The 13,328-nt window shown below is 42.0% G+C and overlaps 1 protein-coding gene across 3 annotated transcripts; it reads left to right on the forward strand.

The window, feature by feature from the left end:
• Nucleotides 1-777: 777 nt before the first annotated feature.
• On the forward strand, nucleotides 778-3,452 carry LOC125378190. Of its 3 annotated transcripts, XM_048393161.1 has the most exons (3): nucleotides 778-1,092; nucleotides 1,483-1,693; nucleotides 2,423-3,452. In XM_048393161.1, the coding sequence occupies exons 2-3, from the start codon at nucleotides 1,650-1,652 to the stop codon at nucleotides 3,450-3,452; spliced, it is 1,074 nt and encodes a 357-aa protein (XP_048249118.1). In that variant the 5' UTR covers nucleotides 778-1,092; nucleotides 1,483-1,649. The 3 variants fall into 3 exon arrangements, with proteins under 3 accessions (XP_048249118.1, XP_048249119.1, XP_048249117.1); XM_048393162.1 differs by lacking the exon at nucleotides 778-1,092 and having other exon boundaries at nucleotides 1,341-1,989; XM_048393160.1 differs by lacking the exon at nucleotides 778-1,092 and having other exon boundaries at nucleotides 1,341-1,693.
• The last annotated feature ends 9,876 nt before the right edge of the window (nucleotides 3,453-13,328 follow it).

A 13,328-nucleotide genomic window follows, 5' to 3' on the forward strand; every position in this document is an offset into this window, starting at 1 on the left:
GATATCCGCGGACGTTTGCGAAACTAATTGCTATTGTCATGTCACTTTATGATAGCCTGAAGCCTTGTTAGGTTAGTAGATAATTATTAATAACTAGAGCACCACCTAGGTGGTGCTCTGACGTCATCAAGGTCACGTGACCGTCAGTGTCTCATTAATATGCAGAATAACTCATTAATATTCAAATGTATGCATGACGTCACATGTCAAATAGGTTAATAAAGGGTCAACTGACCAGATGCAATCATGCAATGAATGACTTGACCATTCGTTAACCGTAGAACACGGGATAGTAATGAATGTCCCTATATGGACATGTTACTACGACCGGGGTTGGGTTGGGTCTTGACTCACCCGGAATGGAATGTCATTGTGAGTACATTTTGGCACGAGAACATCTGGTGAACATTTGAACCTTTTGCATTGAAGACATTTCTCTGTGGGCATTCGGTGGCGGGCCATGTGTGGTAATATTTAAAAGCCCAGGAAAAGGTTCACGTAGAAAGATCTCCCGATATTCAATTACGTTAATAAAGGGTCAACTGACCGTATGCAATCATGCAATTAATTACTTGACCATTCGTTAAACGTAGAACAACACGTGTCTAAAAACAAGATGGCGGACGTTGCCATGAACGCTCACGGGTGTCACGTGTCCTCGGTTTGAATCTCGCGCCTGACCTACAAGTCAGTTCTATTGGGCCCCATTCCACATCTTAGGCTAAGTTGATCCATAAGTGCAATAACTCATTCATAGTCAAATATAATCATGACGTCAAGGGTCAGAAAGAGTAATGAGAGGTCTGTTGTTCCAGTGCACGAAGGAAATGTATTTATGAGTGTCGCAGGTTAAGTTTTACTAATATGTTAATTATGTCACCAACTTGTTCCCATATCTAATATTGGCTTGAACAGGCCACCTTAACTGTGGTCTGTCAGGTACATCCTGGGCCCTGGCACATGCAGTCCCTGCAAATGATGTAGAGGCAGGTCACATGACTGTCCTCTATATAGACTGCATGTGTTAGGAACCCAGCACACACCATGCCGGACCACCAAGCCATATAGCATGTCGCTTTGTTATAATTGCAGGTATGTTGAATGGGTTGTGTGAATGCTCTTTTAATCTTTTTTTATTGAAATAGGTTCATTCTTGTGTGAATTATATTAGTCCAGATAACTGTTTTATTATTGAGATGAATATCAATAATATAGTAGATAACTGTATAATTATTGAGATGAATATCAATAATATAGTAGATGACTGTTTAATTATTGAGATGAATATCAATAATATAGTAGATAACTGTTTAATTATTGAAATGAATATCAATAATATAGTAGATAACTGTTTAATTATTGAAATGAATATCAATAATATAGTAGTTAAAAACAACTACATGGTCAGCATGTGTTAGGAACCCAAGACACACCATGCCGGACCACCAAGCCATATAGCATGTCGCTTTGTTATAATTGCAGGACTCATCATAAATAAAACATCAGCCCAGAACGAGAACTTTGTTGTTCCTGTGACATTATGGCGCCCAACGTGGGGCTGATGTAGGAATGAAGACCTGTGGCTTGTGTGGCCGTGACGTCATCGTATCCCTGTGGTTGTAATCACAGCAGCTGCAGTCTCCGCATGGATGGAGCAATTCTTTTCTCGTGCTGAGATATTCAGTTGGAAGTGGTAGGGCCCGTACCCCATGGGGAAATTATGATTGACATCGCCGGCATCATGTGTACACTCGCGTTATCGCGTTCGCGTTCCAAAGTTGGTTGTTGTTCTTTTGGTTTTCTTTTTTCTTTTTGTGCCAGGACAATAACTTTCTGTTCAGGGACTTCGCTGAGGTGCAAGTGACTTTATACTTTTCATTGTGTTTACTTGACATTGTGATGTCAGCATGTGACTTTGCATTACCTTTGCTAGATAATTTTGTCAGCATGTGACATTGTTCTAGTCGGCAAAGTGAAGATTGTGTTTGTGTATGTTCATTCTTGATTATGAACCTAGCATGGCCATTTGAAATGTTTGTTGTTCGATTTTGTTAATTTTTGACTATGAATTCCGTTTTTGGAATACCTTTGTGTGATTATTTGGTTAGCGTACTATAATCTGGGTGTTTAAAACAAATTCAGGTAGCAGTTTACTGTGAGTAAAATGGAAAGAATGAATCTTTGACTGTATGGAAGGTTTATCTGCACTTCATTTTCACTCAATATCCCTTAACAAGTATTGCAATAATACTCACTGACACATTTTATATTGACTGATTCAAATTGATGTCATTAATAATGACTTGTTTGTTTTCAGACAGCAGCTTGGTCCAGCATTTATTATTGTGAACTTCATGGATATATTTTCACTTCTAATGCTTGAGAAAGTCTTTGTTGTATTACTCTATTTGTTGATTACCAGTGCAGCCATGGCTACTGGTGGGAAAGAGGACTGGGAAGGCTTGAAGGAGGAAGAGGGACACATTGGCCGTGAGGATCTCCAGAAAATGATCAGGTTTATGGAAACATCTGGCTACCGTGTGCTTCCACCAAGTTCAACACCTCACCAGGTGGCAAGTCATTCCTTTTCTTCTTCACCTAGTACACATTATGTGCAGCCACCTCGTATTTCAACATTTTCTGGCAGTGATGCTAAGGGGGAATCATCCTTCGAGAGTTGGGTTTTTGAGGTCAAATGCTTGCTTAGAGATAGAGATTATCCCACTTCCATCCTAACTCAGGCTGTTCGGAAATCTCTTAAAGGGGAGGCTGGAAAAGTTGTTCTCTTACTTGGAGAATCTGCCTCAGTTGAGGAAATCTTGGCTAAACTGGATAGCATATATGGTGTCGTTAGTTCAGCTGATACACTTCTTCAGGATTTTTTCACTGATTGTCAGAAGGATAGTGAGTCCGTGGCAACGTGGGCTTGTAGGCTTGAGGACACATTGATGAAAGTTAAGATGAAGGGCGACTTCATAAATGAAGGATCCGGGGATTGCATTCTAAAGACAAAGTTTTGGAGTGGTTTAAAAAATGACAGGCTTAAGGATGCCACGCGTCACAAATTTGATGATTGTACAGATTTTGATTCTCTGCTTCGTGTTGTTCGAGAAACAGAACAAGAGCTCACTGGGTCTAATAGGGTTAAGGACTCTAAACAGAAGAAGCCTCAAGTTCATTCTCAGGTTGTTGATGCAGATATATCTCAATACTTGAAGGATATTATCAAGAGATTAGAGAACTTAGAGAAAAATCAGATAAGTTCAAATCAACATAAATCATCAAAATTGGAGAAGGATGTTGGGGAGATTGTAACTAGATTAACAAAACTTGAGTCCAAAGTTGGAAAAGTTACTCAATCTGGTAGTAACTCTGGAAATTCTAGTTCGTGTTGTAGTGGCCAGGGTCGTGGTAGAGGTATGGTCAGTAACCGGGCTTTAAACCAGTCTTGACTTCTGTTGAGGAGCAAACAGACGTCACTGATATTTCCAGCTCCAACGACTTGTATTCTAGGATGGTTGGTCCACGTGTACAGGCTAATGTCTTTGTTAATGGCAGGGAATGTTTGGTCTTGCTTGATACAGGTTCACAGGTAACAACCGTTGCAGAAACGTTTTATCATGCGTACATGAATGATCTTGAGTTGCGCAGTCTGGATGAGTTTCAATTGGAAGTGAGTGGTGCAACTGGTAACAAGCTGCCATATTTAGGTTATATTGAGGTTCCTATTGGCGTTGCATTTGATACTAGAACGTATGACATTCCAGTCTTGGTAGTTGGGGATACAGAGTTTAATGCTAGAATTCCTGTAATTCTCGGTACCAATGCTCTCAAACTATTTCGCCATTGTCCACTGGATGTTGTCTCTGAACCTTGGCAGGCAATCTTGGCATATTTGAATGCCAGTGTAGGTATTGTCAGGTCTACCAGTAAGCATTCCTTTTCACTTAAGCCCATGGCAGTTGCTACATTGAGAGGCATAGTCCATACCCAGTCAGGCAGAATGACCGCTGTTACCGAACAGTTAGATAATGGCAGTTCACCTCAAGGGTTAGGTATCTGTCCAAGGGTAGTAGAAATAGGAGCTCAAGGCAAAAGTACTGTAGTTCATGTAAAAGTTTGTAATTTATCCGCAAGGGTTATTACACTCCCAGGTAGAGCTAAGCTGTGTAATTTGCAGGAGGTTCAGGTGATGGATTGTTCACCGTTGAACTTAGACAAGTTTTCTTCTGGTACTGTTAAAGAAAATCCTCCCGTTACCATTGATTTAGAGGGCAGTCCACTGTCATGTGAACAGAAACACAAGGTCGAGGGTATGCTTAGTCATTGGTCAGACATTATGTCTCAACATTCATTAGATTTAGGGCATACTACAACAGTCCAACATGAAATAAACCTCACAGATGATAAACCATTTAAGGAGCCATACCGTAGGATACCCCCAGCCTTATTTGAAGAAGTAAGGCAACATCTTAAAAACATGCTCGAGTGTGGAGCCATTCGTGAAAGTAGTAGCCCTTATTCATCAAACATTGTCTTAGTACGCAAAAGGGACAACGGTCTGAGAGTATGCATTGACATGAGAAAACTTAATGCTAGGACTATTAGAGATTCATATTCTTTACCCAGGATAGATGAAACTCTTGATTGTCTTGTTGGTTCTCGGTGGTTCTCCAAGCTGGATTTTAGCTCTGGCTACTGGCAAGTAGAGTTAAAAGAACCGGATAAGGAAAAAACAGCATTTTCTGTAGGTCCTCTCGGCTTCTATGAGTGTAATAGAATGCCATTTGGGTTGACAAATGCACCAGCAACTTTTCAGAGATTAATGGAAAGATGTATGGGGGATTTACACCTTAAGGAATGCTTGATCTATATTGATGACATCATTATTTTCTCACAAACGTTTGAACAACATTTGGAGAGAGTAGAGGCTGTTTTTCAGAGGTTGCGAGAACATGGTCTAAAGTTGAAACCTTCAAAGTGTGAGCTTTTCAGAAATAAGGTTAAATACCTAGGGCATATTGTGTCATCCCAGGGTGTAGAAACAGATCCAGAGAAAGTGGAAACACTGATAAATTGGCCAATTCCTAAGAATATTAAAGAGCTACAGAAGTTTCTGGGTTTCACTGGTTATTACCGTAGATTTGTCGAGAACTATGCCAGGATAGCGAAACCTTTGACTGATTTACTTCTTGGGAATCTGCAGAAAGGAAAGCCAAAACAGAAGGGAAAATGGACTTGGAATAGCGAACAGCAGAAAGCTTTTGATACACTGATTCAGTGTCTTACATCACCTCCAGTGCTAGCCTATGCAGACTACACTTTACCTTTTATCATTAACATAGATGCAAGTATGGAAGGTCTAGGGGTAATACTTTATCAAGTTCAGGATGGTAGGGAACGTGTGATAGCATACGCCAGTAGAGCACTTAGGAAACCTGAGAGAAATTACCCAGCTCATAAGTTGGAATTCTTGGCGCTAAAGTGGGCTGTGTGTGACAAATTCCATGAGTATCTGTATGGAAGTCGTTTTGAAGTAAGAACGGACAACAATCCCCTTACATATGTTTTGTCAACAGCCAAGCTGGATGCAACTGGTCATAGGTGGCTAGCTGCTTTATCCACTTATGATTTCAAGATTGTCTATCGTGCAGGGAAAATCAACAAGGATGCTGATGCATTATCTCGTCACCCTCAGTTTTCTCAGCATATTCAGGCAGATGTAGTAAAAGCAGTTTGTTGCTGTCAGACCGTGAATGCTGTTAGGTGTTTGACTGTTAGTCCAGCTGTTGAGGAAAGCAAAGTCCCTTTTAATCATGTTGATTGGGCATTTGAACAATCTAAGGATCCGGATATAGCTAGGGTTGCAGGTTTTGTTTTGAACGAGAGAAAACCTACGTCACGTCAATTGAGTAAGGAGACTGACACCGTTCGTAGACTCTTAGGACAATGGTCCAAGTTTGTTTTGAGGGATGGTGTCCTCTTCAGGAAGAGGTGGCATCAAAACAGTTTAGGACATCAGCTTATCTTACCAAAGCAATGGCAAAAACTTGTTCTTGATGCACTGCATGATGATATGGGTCACCAAGGACGCGATAGAACATAGAACATTGGATTTAGCACAATCACGATTCTATTGGCCTGGTTTAACCAGTGATGTGGATAGAAAGGTACGTTGTTGTGGGAGATGCATCAGACGAAAAAATTCTCCAAACCAAGTTGCTGCTCCATTAGTTAATGTGACTACTAGTCAACCCATGGAGTTGGTTTGTATAGATTATCTCTCACTAGAGGAAGCTAGGGGCTGTGGTAATATCCTAGTTATCACTGATCATTTTACTAGGTTTGCACAGGCTATTCCTACCAGAAATCAGACTGCTAACACAACAGCCAAGGCATTGTTTGATTTTTTCCTTCATTATGGATTTCCAGCTCGGCTGCATAGTGACAAAGGACGCAACTTTGAATCTAAGGTCATTAAAGCTTTGTGCAGGCTTGCAGGTACAGTTAAGACTAGCACCTCACCATATCATCCTATGGGAAATGGTATGGTAGAACGGTTTAATCAGACTCTCCTCAAAATGCTAGGTACTTTGGAGGACAATCAGAAGGAAAATTGGACAATGTATGTTCCAGCTCTCGTACATGCATACAATGCTACCAGACATGATAGTACAGGCTATTCACCTTTTTTTCTTATGTTCGGGCGCCATCCACGTTTAGCTTTGGATGCTTTTCTTGGTATTGGTTCTGAAGATTTGCAAGAAAGTTCTGGGACAGATTATGTTTCACAATTGAAGGAAAGGTTGAATTTTGCTTACAAGGTTGCTTCCGCAGAATCGGGAAAGGCTGCCAGTCGGCACAAGAAGAGATATGACCGTAGAGTGAGGGAAGCTGTTCTTTCTGAAGGTGACAGGGTTCTTGTGAGAAATGTAGGTTTTAAGGGAAAACATAAGTTAGCAGATTTTTGGTCTCGTGAGTCTTATGTTGTTCTTCACAAGCCCAACCGAGACATCCCGGTATACATCGTCAAAAGAGAAGATGGAAAAGGCCCCACAAAAACTTTGCACAGAAATATGTTGCTTCCTTACATGTCTCTTCCAGTTCGACATGAGCAGGAACCTAGGCAAAGTCAACCAAGTCAATGTGAGATACCTGAATCCGATCATTCCTCGACGGAGGACAGTGATTGCGAAGACATGGTAGTTTTCTCTGTTGGGGGTGGTCATGGAAACCATGATATTTCCATCACTTCATCTTCCACTGAGACGGATAATACTGCATCACAGATTTCCAATGAGGTCAATGTTGGAAATACAACTCGGGAACAGAATATGGCTCTTGACTCAAATGTAAGCCCATTTGTTCCACGGCGATCCAGTCGTGAAAGAAGACCACCTGTCTGGTTCAATGATGGCAACTGGGTCATGCAGCATCAGGCTGATACTGAAATCTTTATCTGATTTTCTCAAGTTGTTCAGACATTTTTTGTATCTATGTGCTAATTTGTTGGTTTTTATTTTCAGATGCTGTTCGTATTTGAAATGTCGGGGACGACATTTTACAGAAGGGGGGGAAGGTGTCGCAGGTTAAGTTTTACTAATATGTTAATTATGTCACCAACTTGTTCCCATATCTAATATTGGCTTGAACAGGCCACCTTAACTGTGGTCTGTCAGGTACATCCTGGGCCCTGGCACATGCAGTCCCTGCAAATGATGTAGAGGCAGGTCACATGACTGTCCTCTATATAGACTGCATGTGTTAGGAACCCAGCACACACCATGCCGGACCACCAAGCCATATAGCATGTCGCTTTGTTATAATTGCAGGTATGTTGAATGGGTTGTGTGAATGCTCTTTTAATCTTTTTTTATTGAAATAGGTTCATTCTTGTGTGAATTATATTAGACCAGATAACTGTTTTATTATTGAGATGAATATCAATAATATAGTAGATAACTGTATAATTATTGAGATGAATATCAATAATATAGTAGATGACTGTTTAATTATTGAGATGAATATCAATAATATAGTAGATAACTGTTTAATTATTGAAATGAATATCAATAATATAGTAGATAACTGTTTAATTATTGAAATGAATATCAATAATATAGTAGTTAAAAACAACTACATGGTCAGCATGTGTTAGGAACCCAAGACACACCATGCCGGACCACCAAGCCATATAGCATGTCGCTTTGTTATAATTGCAGGACTCATCATAAATAAAACATCAGCCCAGAACGAGAACTTTGTTGTTCCTGTGACATGAGTCCTTCATTAAGTAAGAACAAAGCGTAGTAATGAGTGTCCCTATATGGAAGTGGCTACTACGAGGTTCAAATGTGATTCACAGGGAAAGGAATGTCATTGTTAGACATATGCCATTGACGCATGTATTTCGCGTAGTAATGACTGTCACATGTGGCAAAGAGGGTAGTGAGTTAAATTTCCATAGAAACCACATGTCCAGTTCTTAACTCTTCTGGTGTTACCTCTTATAAATTCCTTTTACCAAACAGTTGCCATGACAACTTTATAAAAAAATAAGGGTTAACAGTCTTGACTCCTAGCTAGAGGTCAGCTCGGAGAAATATAGAGTCGGTATTGTGAAACCCGTGTGTTGAAGACTGTAATGTATGCCAGTCTGGTATATGACGTTTTAATACTGTAAAATTCTATTCTTTTTATTCTAAAAGATGTTTGAGTTCAAAATGTCGGTTCAGTTTCCTATTTCAATTGAAAAAATACTCGTTTAACCCATACCCAGAATCATTTTCATGAGAAAAAATAGAGTGAAATAACGTAGTTTAGTAGATAACTTCTAAGAGATAAGATTACTTGAGCATTCATTAACAAAGAACAATGGATAGTAATGAATATCCTTATATGGAAACTTAGGTCACCAATCCCTCATTAACATGCAAGATAACTCATTAATGTGTAAATGTATAAGTGATGTATCAGGTTAATTAGATGAATACAGGGTCAACTGACCAGATGCAATTTATTTACATTAACAAAGAACAATGGATAGTAATGAATATCCTCATATGGAAACTTGACATCGCACGCGAAATGGAATGTTATTGCGACTGAATTTTGCCGCCTTTTTGCACCTTTTCTCCATGCTCATTCGGGGGGCTGTGTCTGCTGAAATTATCAGCCCAGGAATAAGAGTGTGATCTATGTCAATATGTGTTATAAAACTCAACGGTAGTGTTGAGTGACTGACATTTTCACTCTAACCTTGCTGACAGATAAGACGTCCGTTTTCAAAATGAAGAGAGTTTCAGAGGATATATTTGGACCTACAGTCATTTTCACAAAGCATAGCAAGACCAAGTCGAGAAAAACATATCGGAGAAAATCAATGGCATCAAAGGGGTCGCCGAAGAGACTGGTTGCATCTAAGAAGAAAAAGATGACAACCAAGAAAGCGAAAATGACTATACCTCCTCCTCCTCCTCCTCTGGATAAACACCCTCCTCCTCCTCCTCCTCCTCCTCTGGATAAACACCCTTCTCCTCCTCCTCTGGATAAACACCCTCCTCCTCCTCCTCCTCTTGATAAACACCCTCCTCCTCCTCCTCTGCATAAACACCCTCCTCTTCCTCTAGATAAACACCTTCCTCCTCCTCCTCCTCCTCTGGATAAACACCCTCCTCCTCCTCTAGATAAACACCCTCCTCCTCCTCCTCTGCATAAACACCCTCCTCCTCCTCCTCCTCCTCTGGATTAACACCCTCCTCCTCCTCCTCCTCTGGATAAGCACCCTCCTCCTCCCCCTCCTCCTCCTCCTCTGGATAAACACCCTTCTCCTCCTCCTCCTCCTCCTCTGGATAAACACCCTCCTCCTCCCCCTCCTCCTCCTCCTCTGGATAAACACCCTTCTCCTCCTCCTCCTCCTCCTCTGGATAAACACCCTCCTCCTCCTCCTCCTCCTCCTCCTCTGGTTAAACACCCTTCTTTCCTCCTCCTCTCCTCTGGATAAACACCCTTCTCCTCCTCCTCCTCCTCTGGATAAACACCCTCCTCCTCCTCCTCCTCTGGATAAACACCCTCCTCCTCCTCCTCCTCTGCATAAACACCCTCCTCCTCCTCCTCCTCCTCTGGATAAACACCCTCCTCCTCCTCCTCCTCCTCTGGATAAACACCCTCCTCCTCCTCCTCCTCTGGATAAACACCCTCCTCCTCCTCCTCCTCCTCCTCCTCTGGATAAACACCCTCCTCTTCCTCCTCCTCCTCTGGATAAACACCCTCCTCCCCCTCCTCCTCTGGATAAACACCCTCCTCCTCCTCCTCCTCTGGATAAACACCCTTCTCCTCCTCCTCCTCTGGATAAACACCCTCCTCCTCCTCCTCCTCCTCCTCTGGATAAACACCCTTCTCCTCCTCCTCCTCCTCTGGATTAACACCCTTCTTTCCTCCTCCTCCTCCTCTGGATAAACACCCTTCTCCTCCTCCTCCTCTGGAGAAACACCCTCCTCCTCCTCCTCTGCATAAACACCCTCCTCCTCCTCCTCCTCCTCCTCTGCATAAACACCCTCCTCCTCCTCTGGATAAACACCCTCCTCCTCCTCCTCCTCAGGATAAACACCCTCCTCCTCCTCCTCCTCTGGATAAACACCCTCCTCCTCCTCTGGATAAACACCCTCCACCACAACCAACACCTCCTCTTCCTCCTCCTCCTCCTCCTCCTCCTCCTCAGGAAACCTTTGTTGAAAATAAAAAGCTGCTGTGAAATGAACCCCAGCTGTCTTTAAGCATTGCATGGGTGAAGGGTATTAAAGAATGGTTCAGACCCTCTTATCGCGCACTTGTATTTGTTCACTATGGAGGTTACCAACTGTCCAGACTGTGGCAAGAGTTTTGCGCGAAAAGATAATCTACAGAGACATCAGAAGCAGGTGCATAGATCAACTCAAGACTCGCCTTCTCTTCTTCCTCCTCTGGATAAACACCTTACTCCTCCTACTCCTCCTCCTCCCGATAAACACCCTCCTCCTCCTCATCAGGAAATATCTCCACGTTTGCTTTCATCTCGGGAACATCAGCGACACGGACGATTCAAGTTCCTTATACCCTCCAATAGCATCGTTGTTGGACCCAGTGGATGTGGAAAGTCGGTGTTTGTCTTCAACCTATTACGTCGTGGATTCGTTCAACCCCTGCCCGACTGTATTGTCTGGTGTTATACTGTGTAGCAACCGCTTTACGCTAGCATTCTTCAAACTTTACCTCAAGTACGGTTTGTGAAAGGAATACCTTACAATCTGGAAGATGAAAACTTCTTTGATGCCCGTAATCAGAACATGATGGTGTTGGATGACTTTTTGTCTGAAGCAAAGAATGACAATCGGATTTCCCGTCTGTTTACCCAAACCTCCCACCACAAAAATGTCATTATCTTTTTGCTATTGCAAAACCTCTTCCCGAGAGGTAAGGAATCCAGGGACATTGCTCTAAATTCTCATTATGTCACACTTTTCAATTCGCCAGTGGACAGACAGCAGGTGAAGTTATTCGCCAGAAGAATATTTCCTGAAGACATTGGTAAATTTATGACTATTTATGAAAGGGCTGTTGAAACCCCTTATGGACACCTTACAGTGGATCTCAAACCCGGTACAAATGAGAAGAACAGATTACATGTCAATGTCTTGACAACCAACGACAATCAACCTGATCACAGTGCTTTACAACAACAACAACAACAACAACAACGGGTAAAAGATGTCTCACTAGCATTAGACGTGCAGACAGCTCCTGACATTCGTGCTGATCACACTTCAATTTCCAAAGAAAGGTCTCTAAGCTCTGACGACGACGACGTTGAAACAGCATCCATCTCGAGTGACGACATAGGACCTTTTACCATGGCCACTGCGTGTACTGACTGCGGCGTATTGATAGACAATATGCATGATCTACAGCGACATATTAGATCATGGTGTCCAGCAAACAACGACTTGAAATGCAAAAGAAAATGTCTCAGATACGAGAGTGACGACAACGGTGATGACAATGAGGAACGACTTCCTGAAAAGAAAGGTGGAGGTCTCGGTGTCAAACGTCGTCGCTGGAAGCCGCCAAACGCCGACGTGGATGCGGAGGAAAGGCAAAATGTTGGTTTACAACGCATCTGGAATCGTGTGTACAACATCAAGCACGACGATATGAAACTCAAGAGGAAAAAGTACAGACAACAGGGTCGAACAGAAGAATGGATTGACAGAAAAATGAAACAGATGTGGGAAAGCGAATTGACCGACAGTCTCAAAAGTGTCATAGAGTTCTCCCAATATTTTAGACAGGCGCCTCTATTTCAACCCATCCAAGACAGCCTGAGCGATATGGATCCTGGCACTGATCAATCTATTATAAAAAACAAGATCGCTCGTTTCACGAAAACTGTGATGAAAGACATTCTGACTCGTGTAGACATACCTGAAGCAGATAGTGACACTGAATCTATCTCAGCCGCAGATGATGGCGATGACGAGCAGAGCGAGCAAGAATAAAAACCTTGTTCTCGTGTTACATCCCTTCAGTTGAGATTTTGTGTTACCCAAAGCAATGACACGGAAGAATCGGTCACCGAGTCGAGGTAAAGGAAGAAGATTTGGACTTATCCATGTATTGAAAACAGGACTTGTCATTAAGTCAAAACAGATTTCTCTAAATGACAGCTCCCTGGCGACAAAGAAACTCCTGGTCGTATACATCAGGAGACCGGTCAAGTTGGGACCTCCGGGACGCACACATCTATAAATGTCACAAAGATGGTCGTCTCCATCAGGTGCATCTGAGTGGTGTATTTCATGTCGATATTAAACACTTAAAATTTTTCTAAAACAATTGAACCGTCAAGGTTTTTAATCATTTTGTAAATCGTTGAAATCACTCGAACTCTACACTTGTAAAGATAACACCCTGTGCTGTTAATAAAAGCCTCATTACAGTTAATATTTTGTTGTTGTTTTAATTCATATTTCTATGATGTCATACATATGGTCAATGTGCCTCTGGAAAGCAATTATCTCTACAAGTCGATCACATGACAGTTTGCTTGTGGTTTTATTGTCGTTTTTTAGTATCATACATTTACTAACACGAACTATAGTAAAACCACACTGTTAACACTTCAATTCAACGAGAACTGTGAACCTACAGTGAGTGAGTGAGTATGGTTTTAAGCCGCTTTTAGCAATATTCAATCAATATCATGGCGGGGGACACCAGAAATGGGCTTCACACATTGTACCCATGTCGGGAATCGAACCCGGGTCTTCGGCGTGACGAGCGAACGCTTTAAC

The sequence above is a fragment of the Haliotis rufescens genome, unplaced genomic scaffold, assembly GCF_023055435.1.
Source record: "Haliotis rufescens isolate VD_foot unplaced genomic scaffold, xgHalRufe1.0.p SCAF_116, whole genome shotgun sequence".
Taxonomy (NCBI): domain Eukaryota; kingdom Metazoa; phylum Mollusca; class Gastropoda; order Lepetellida; family Haliotidae; genus Haliotis; species Haliotis rufescens.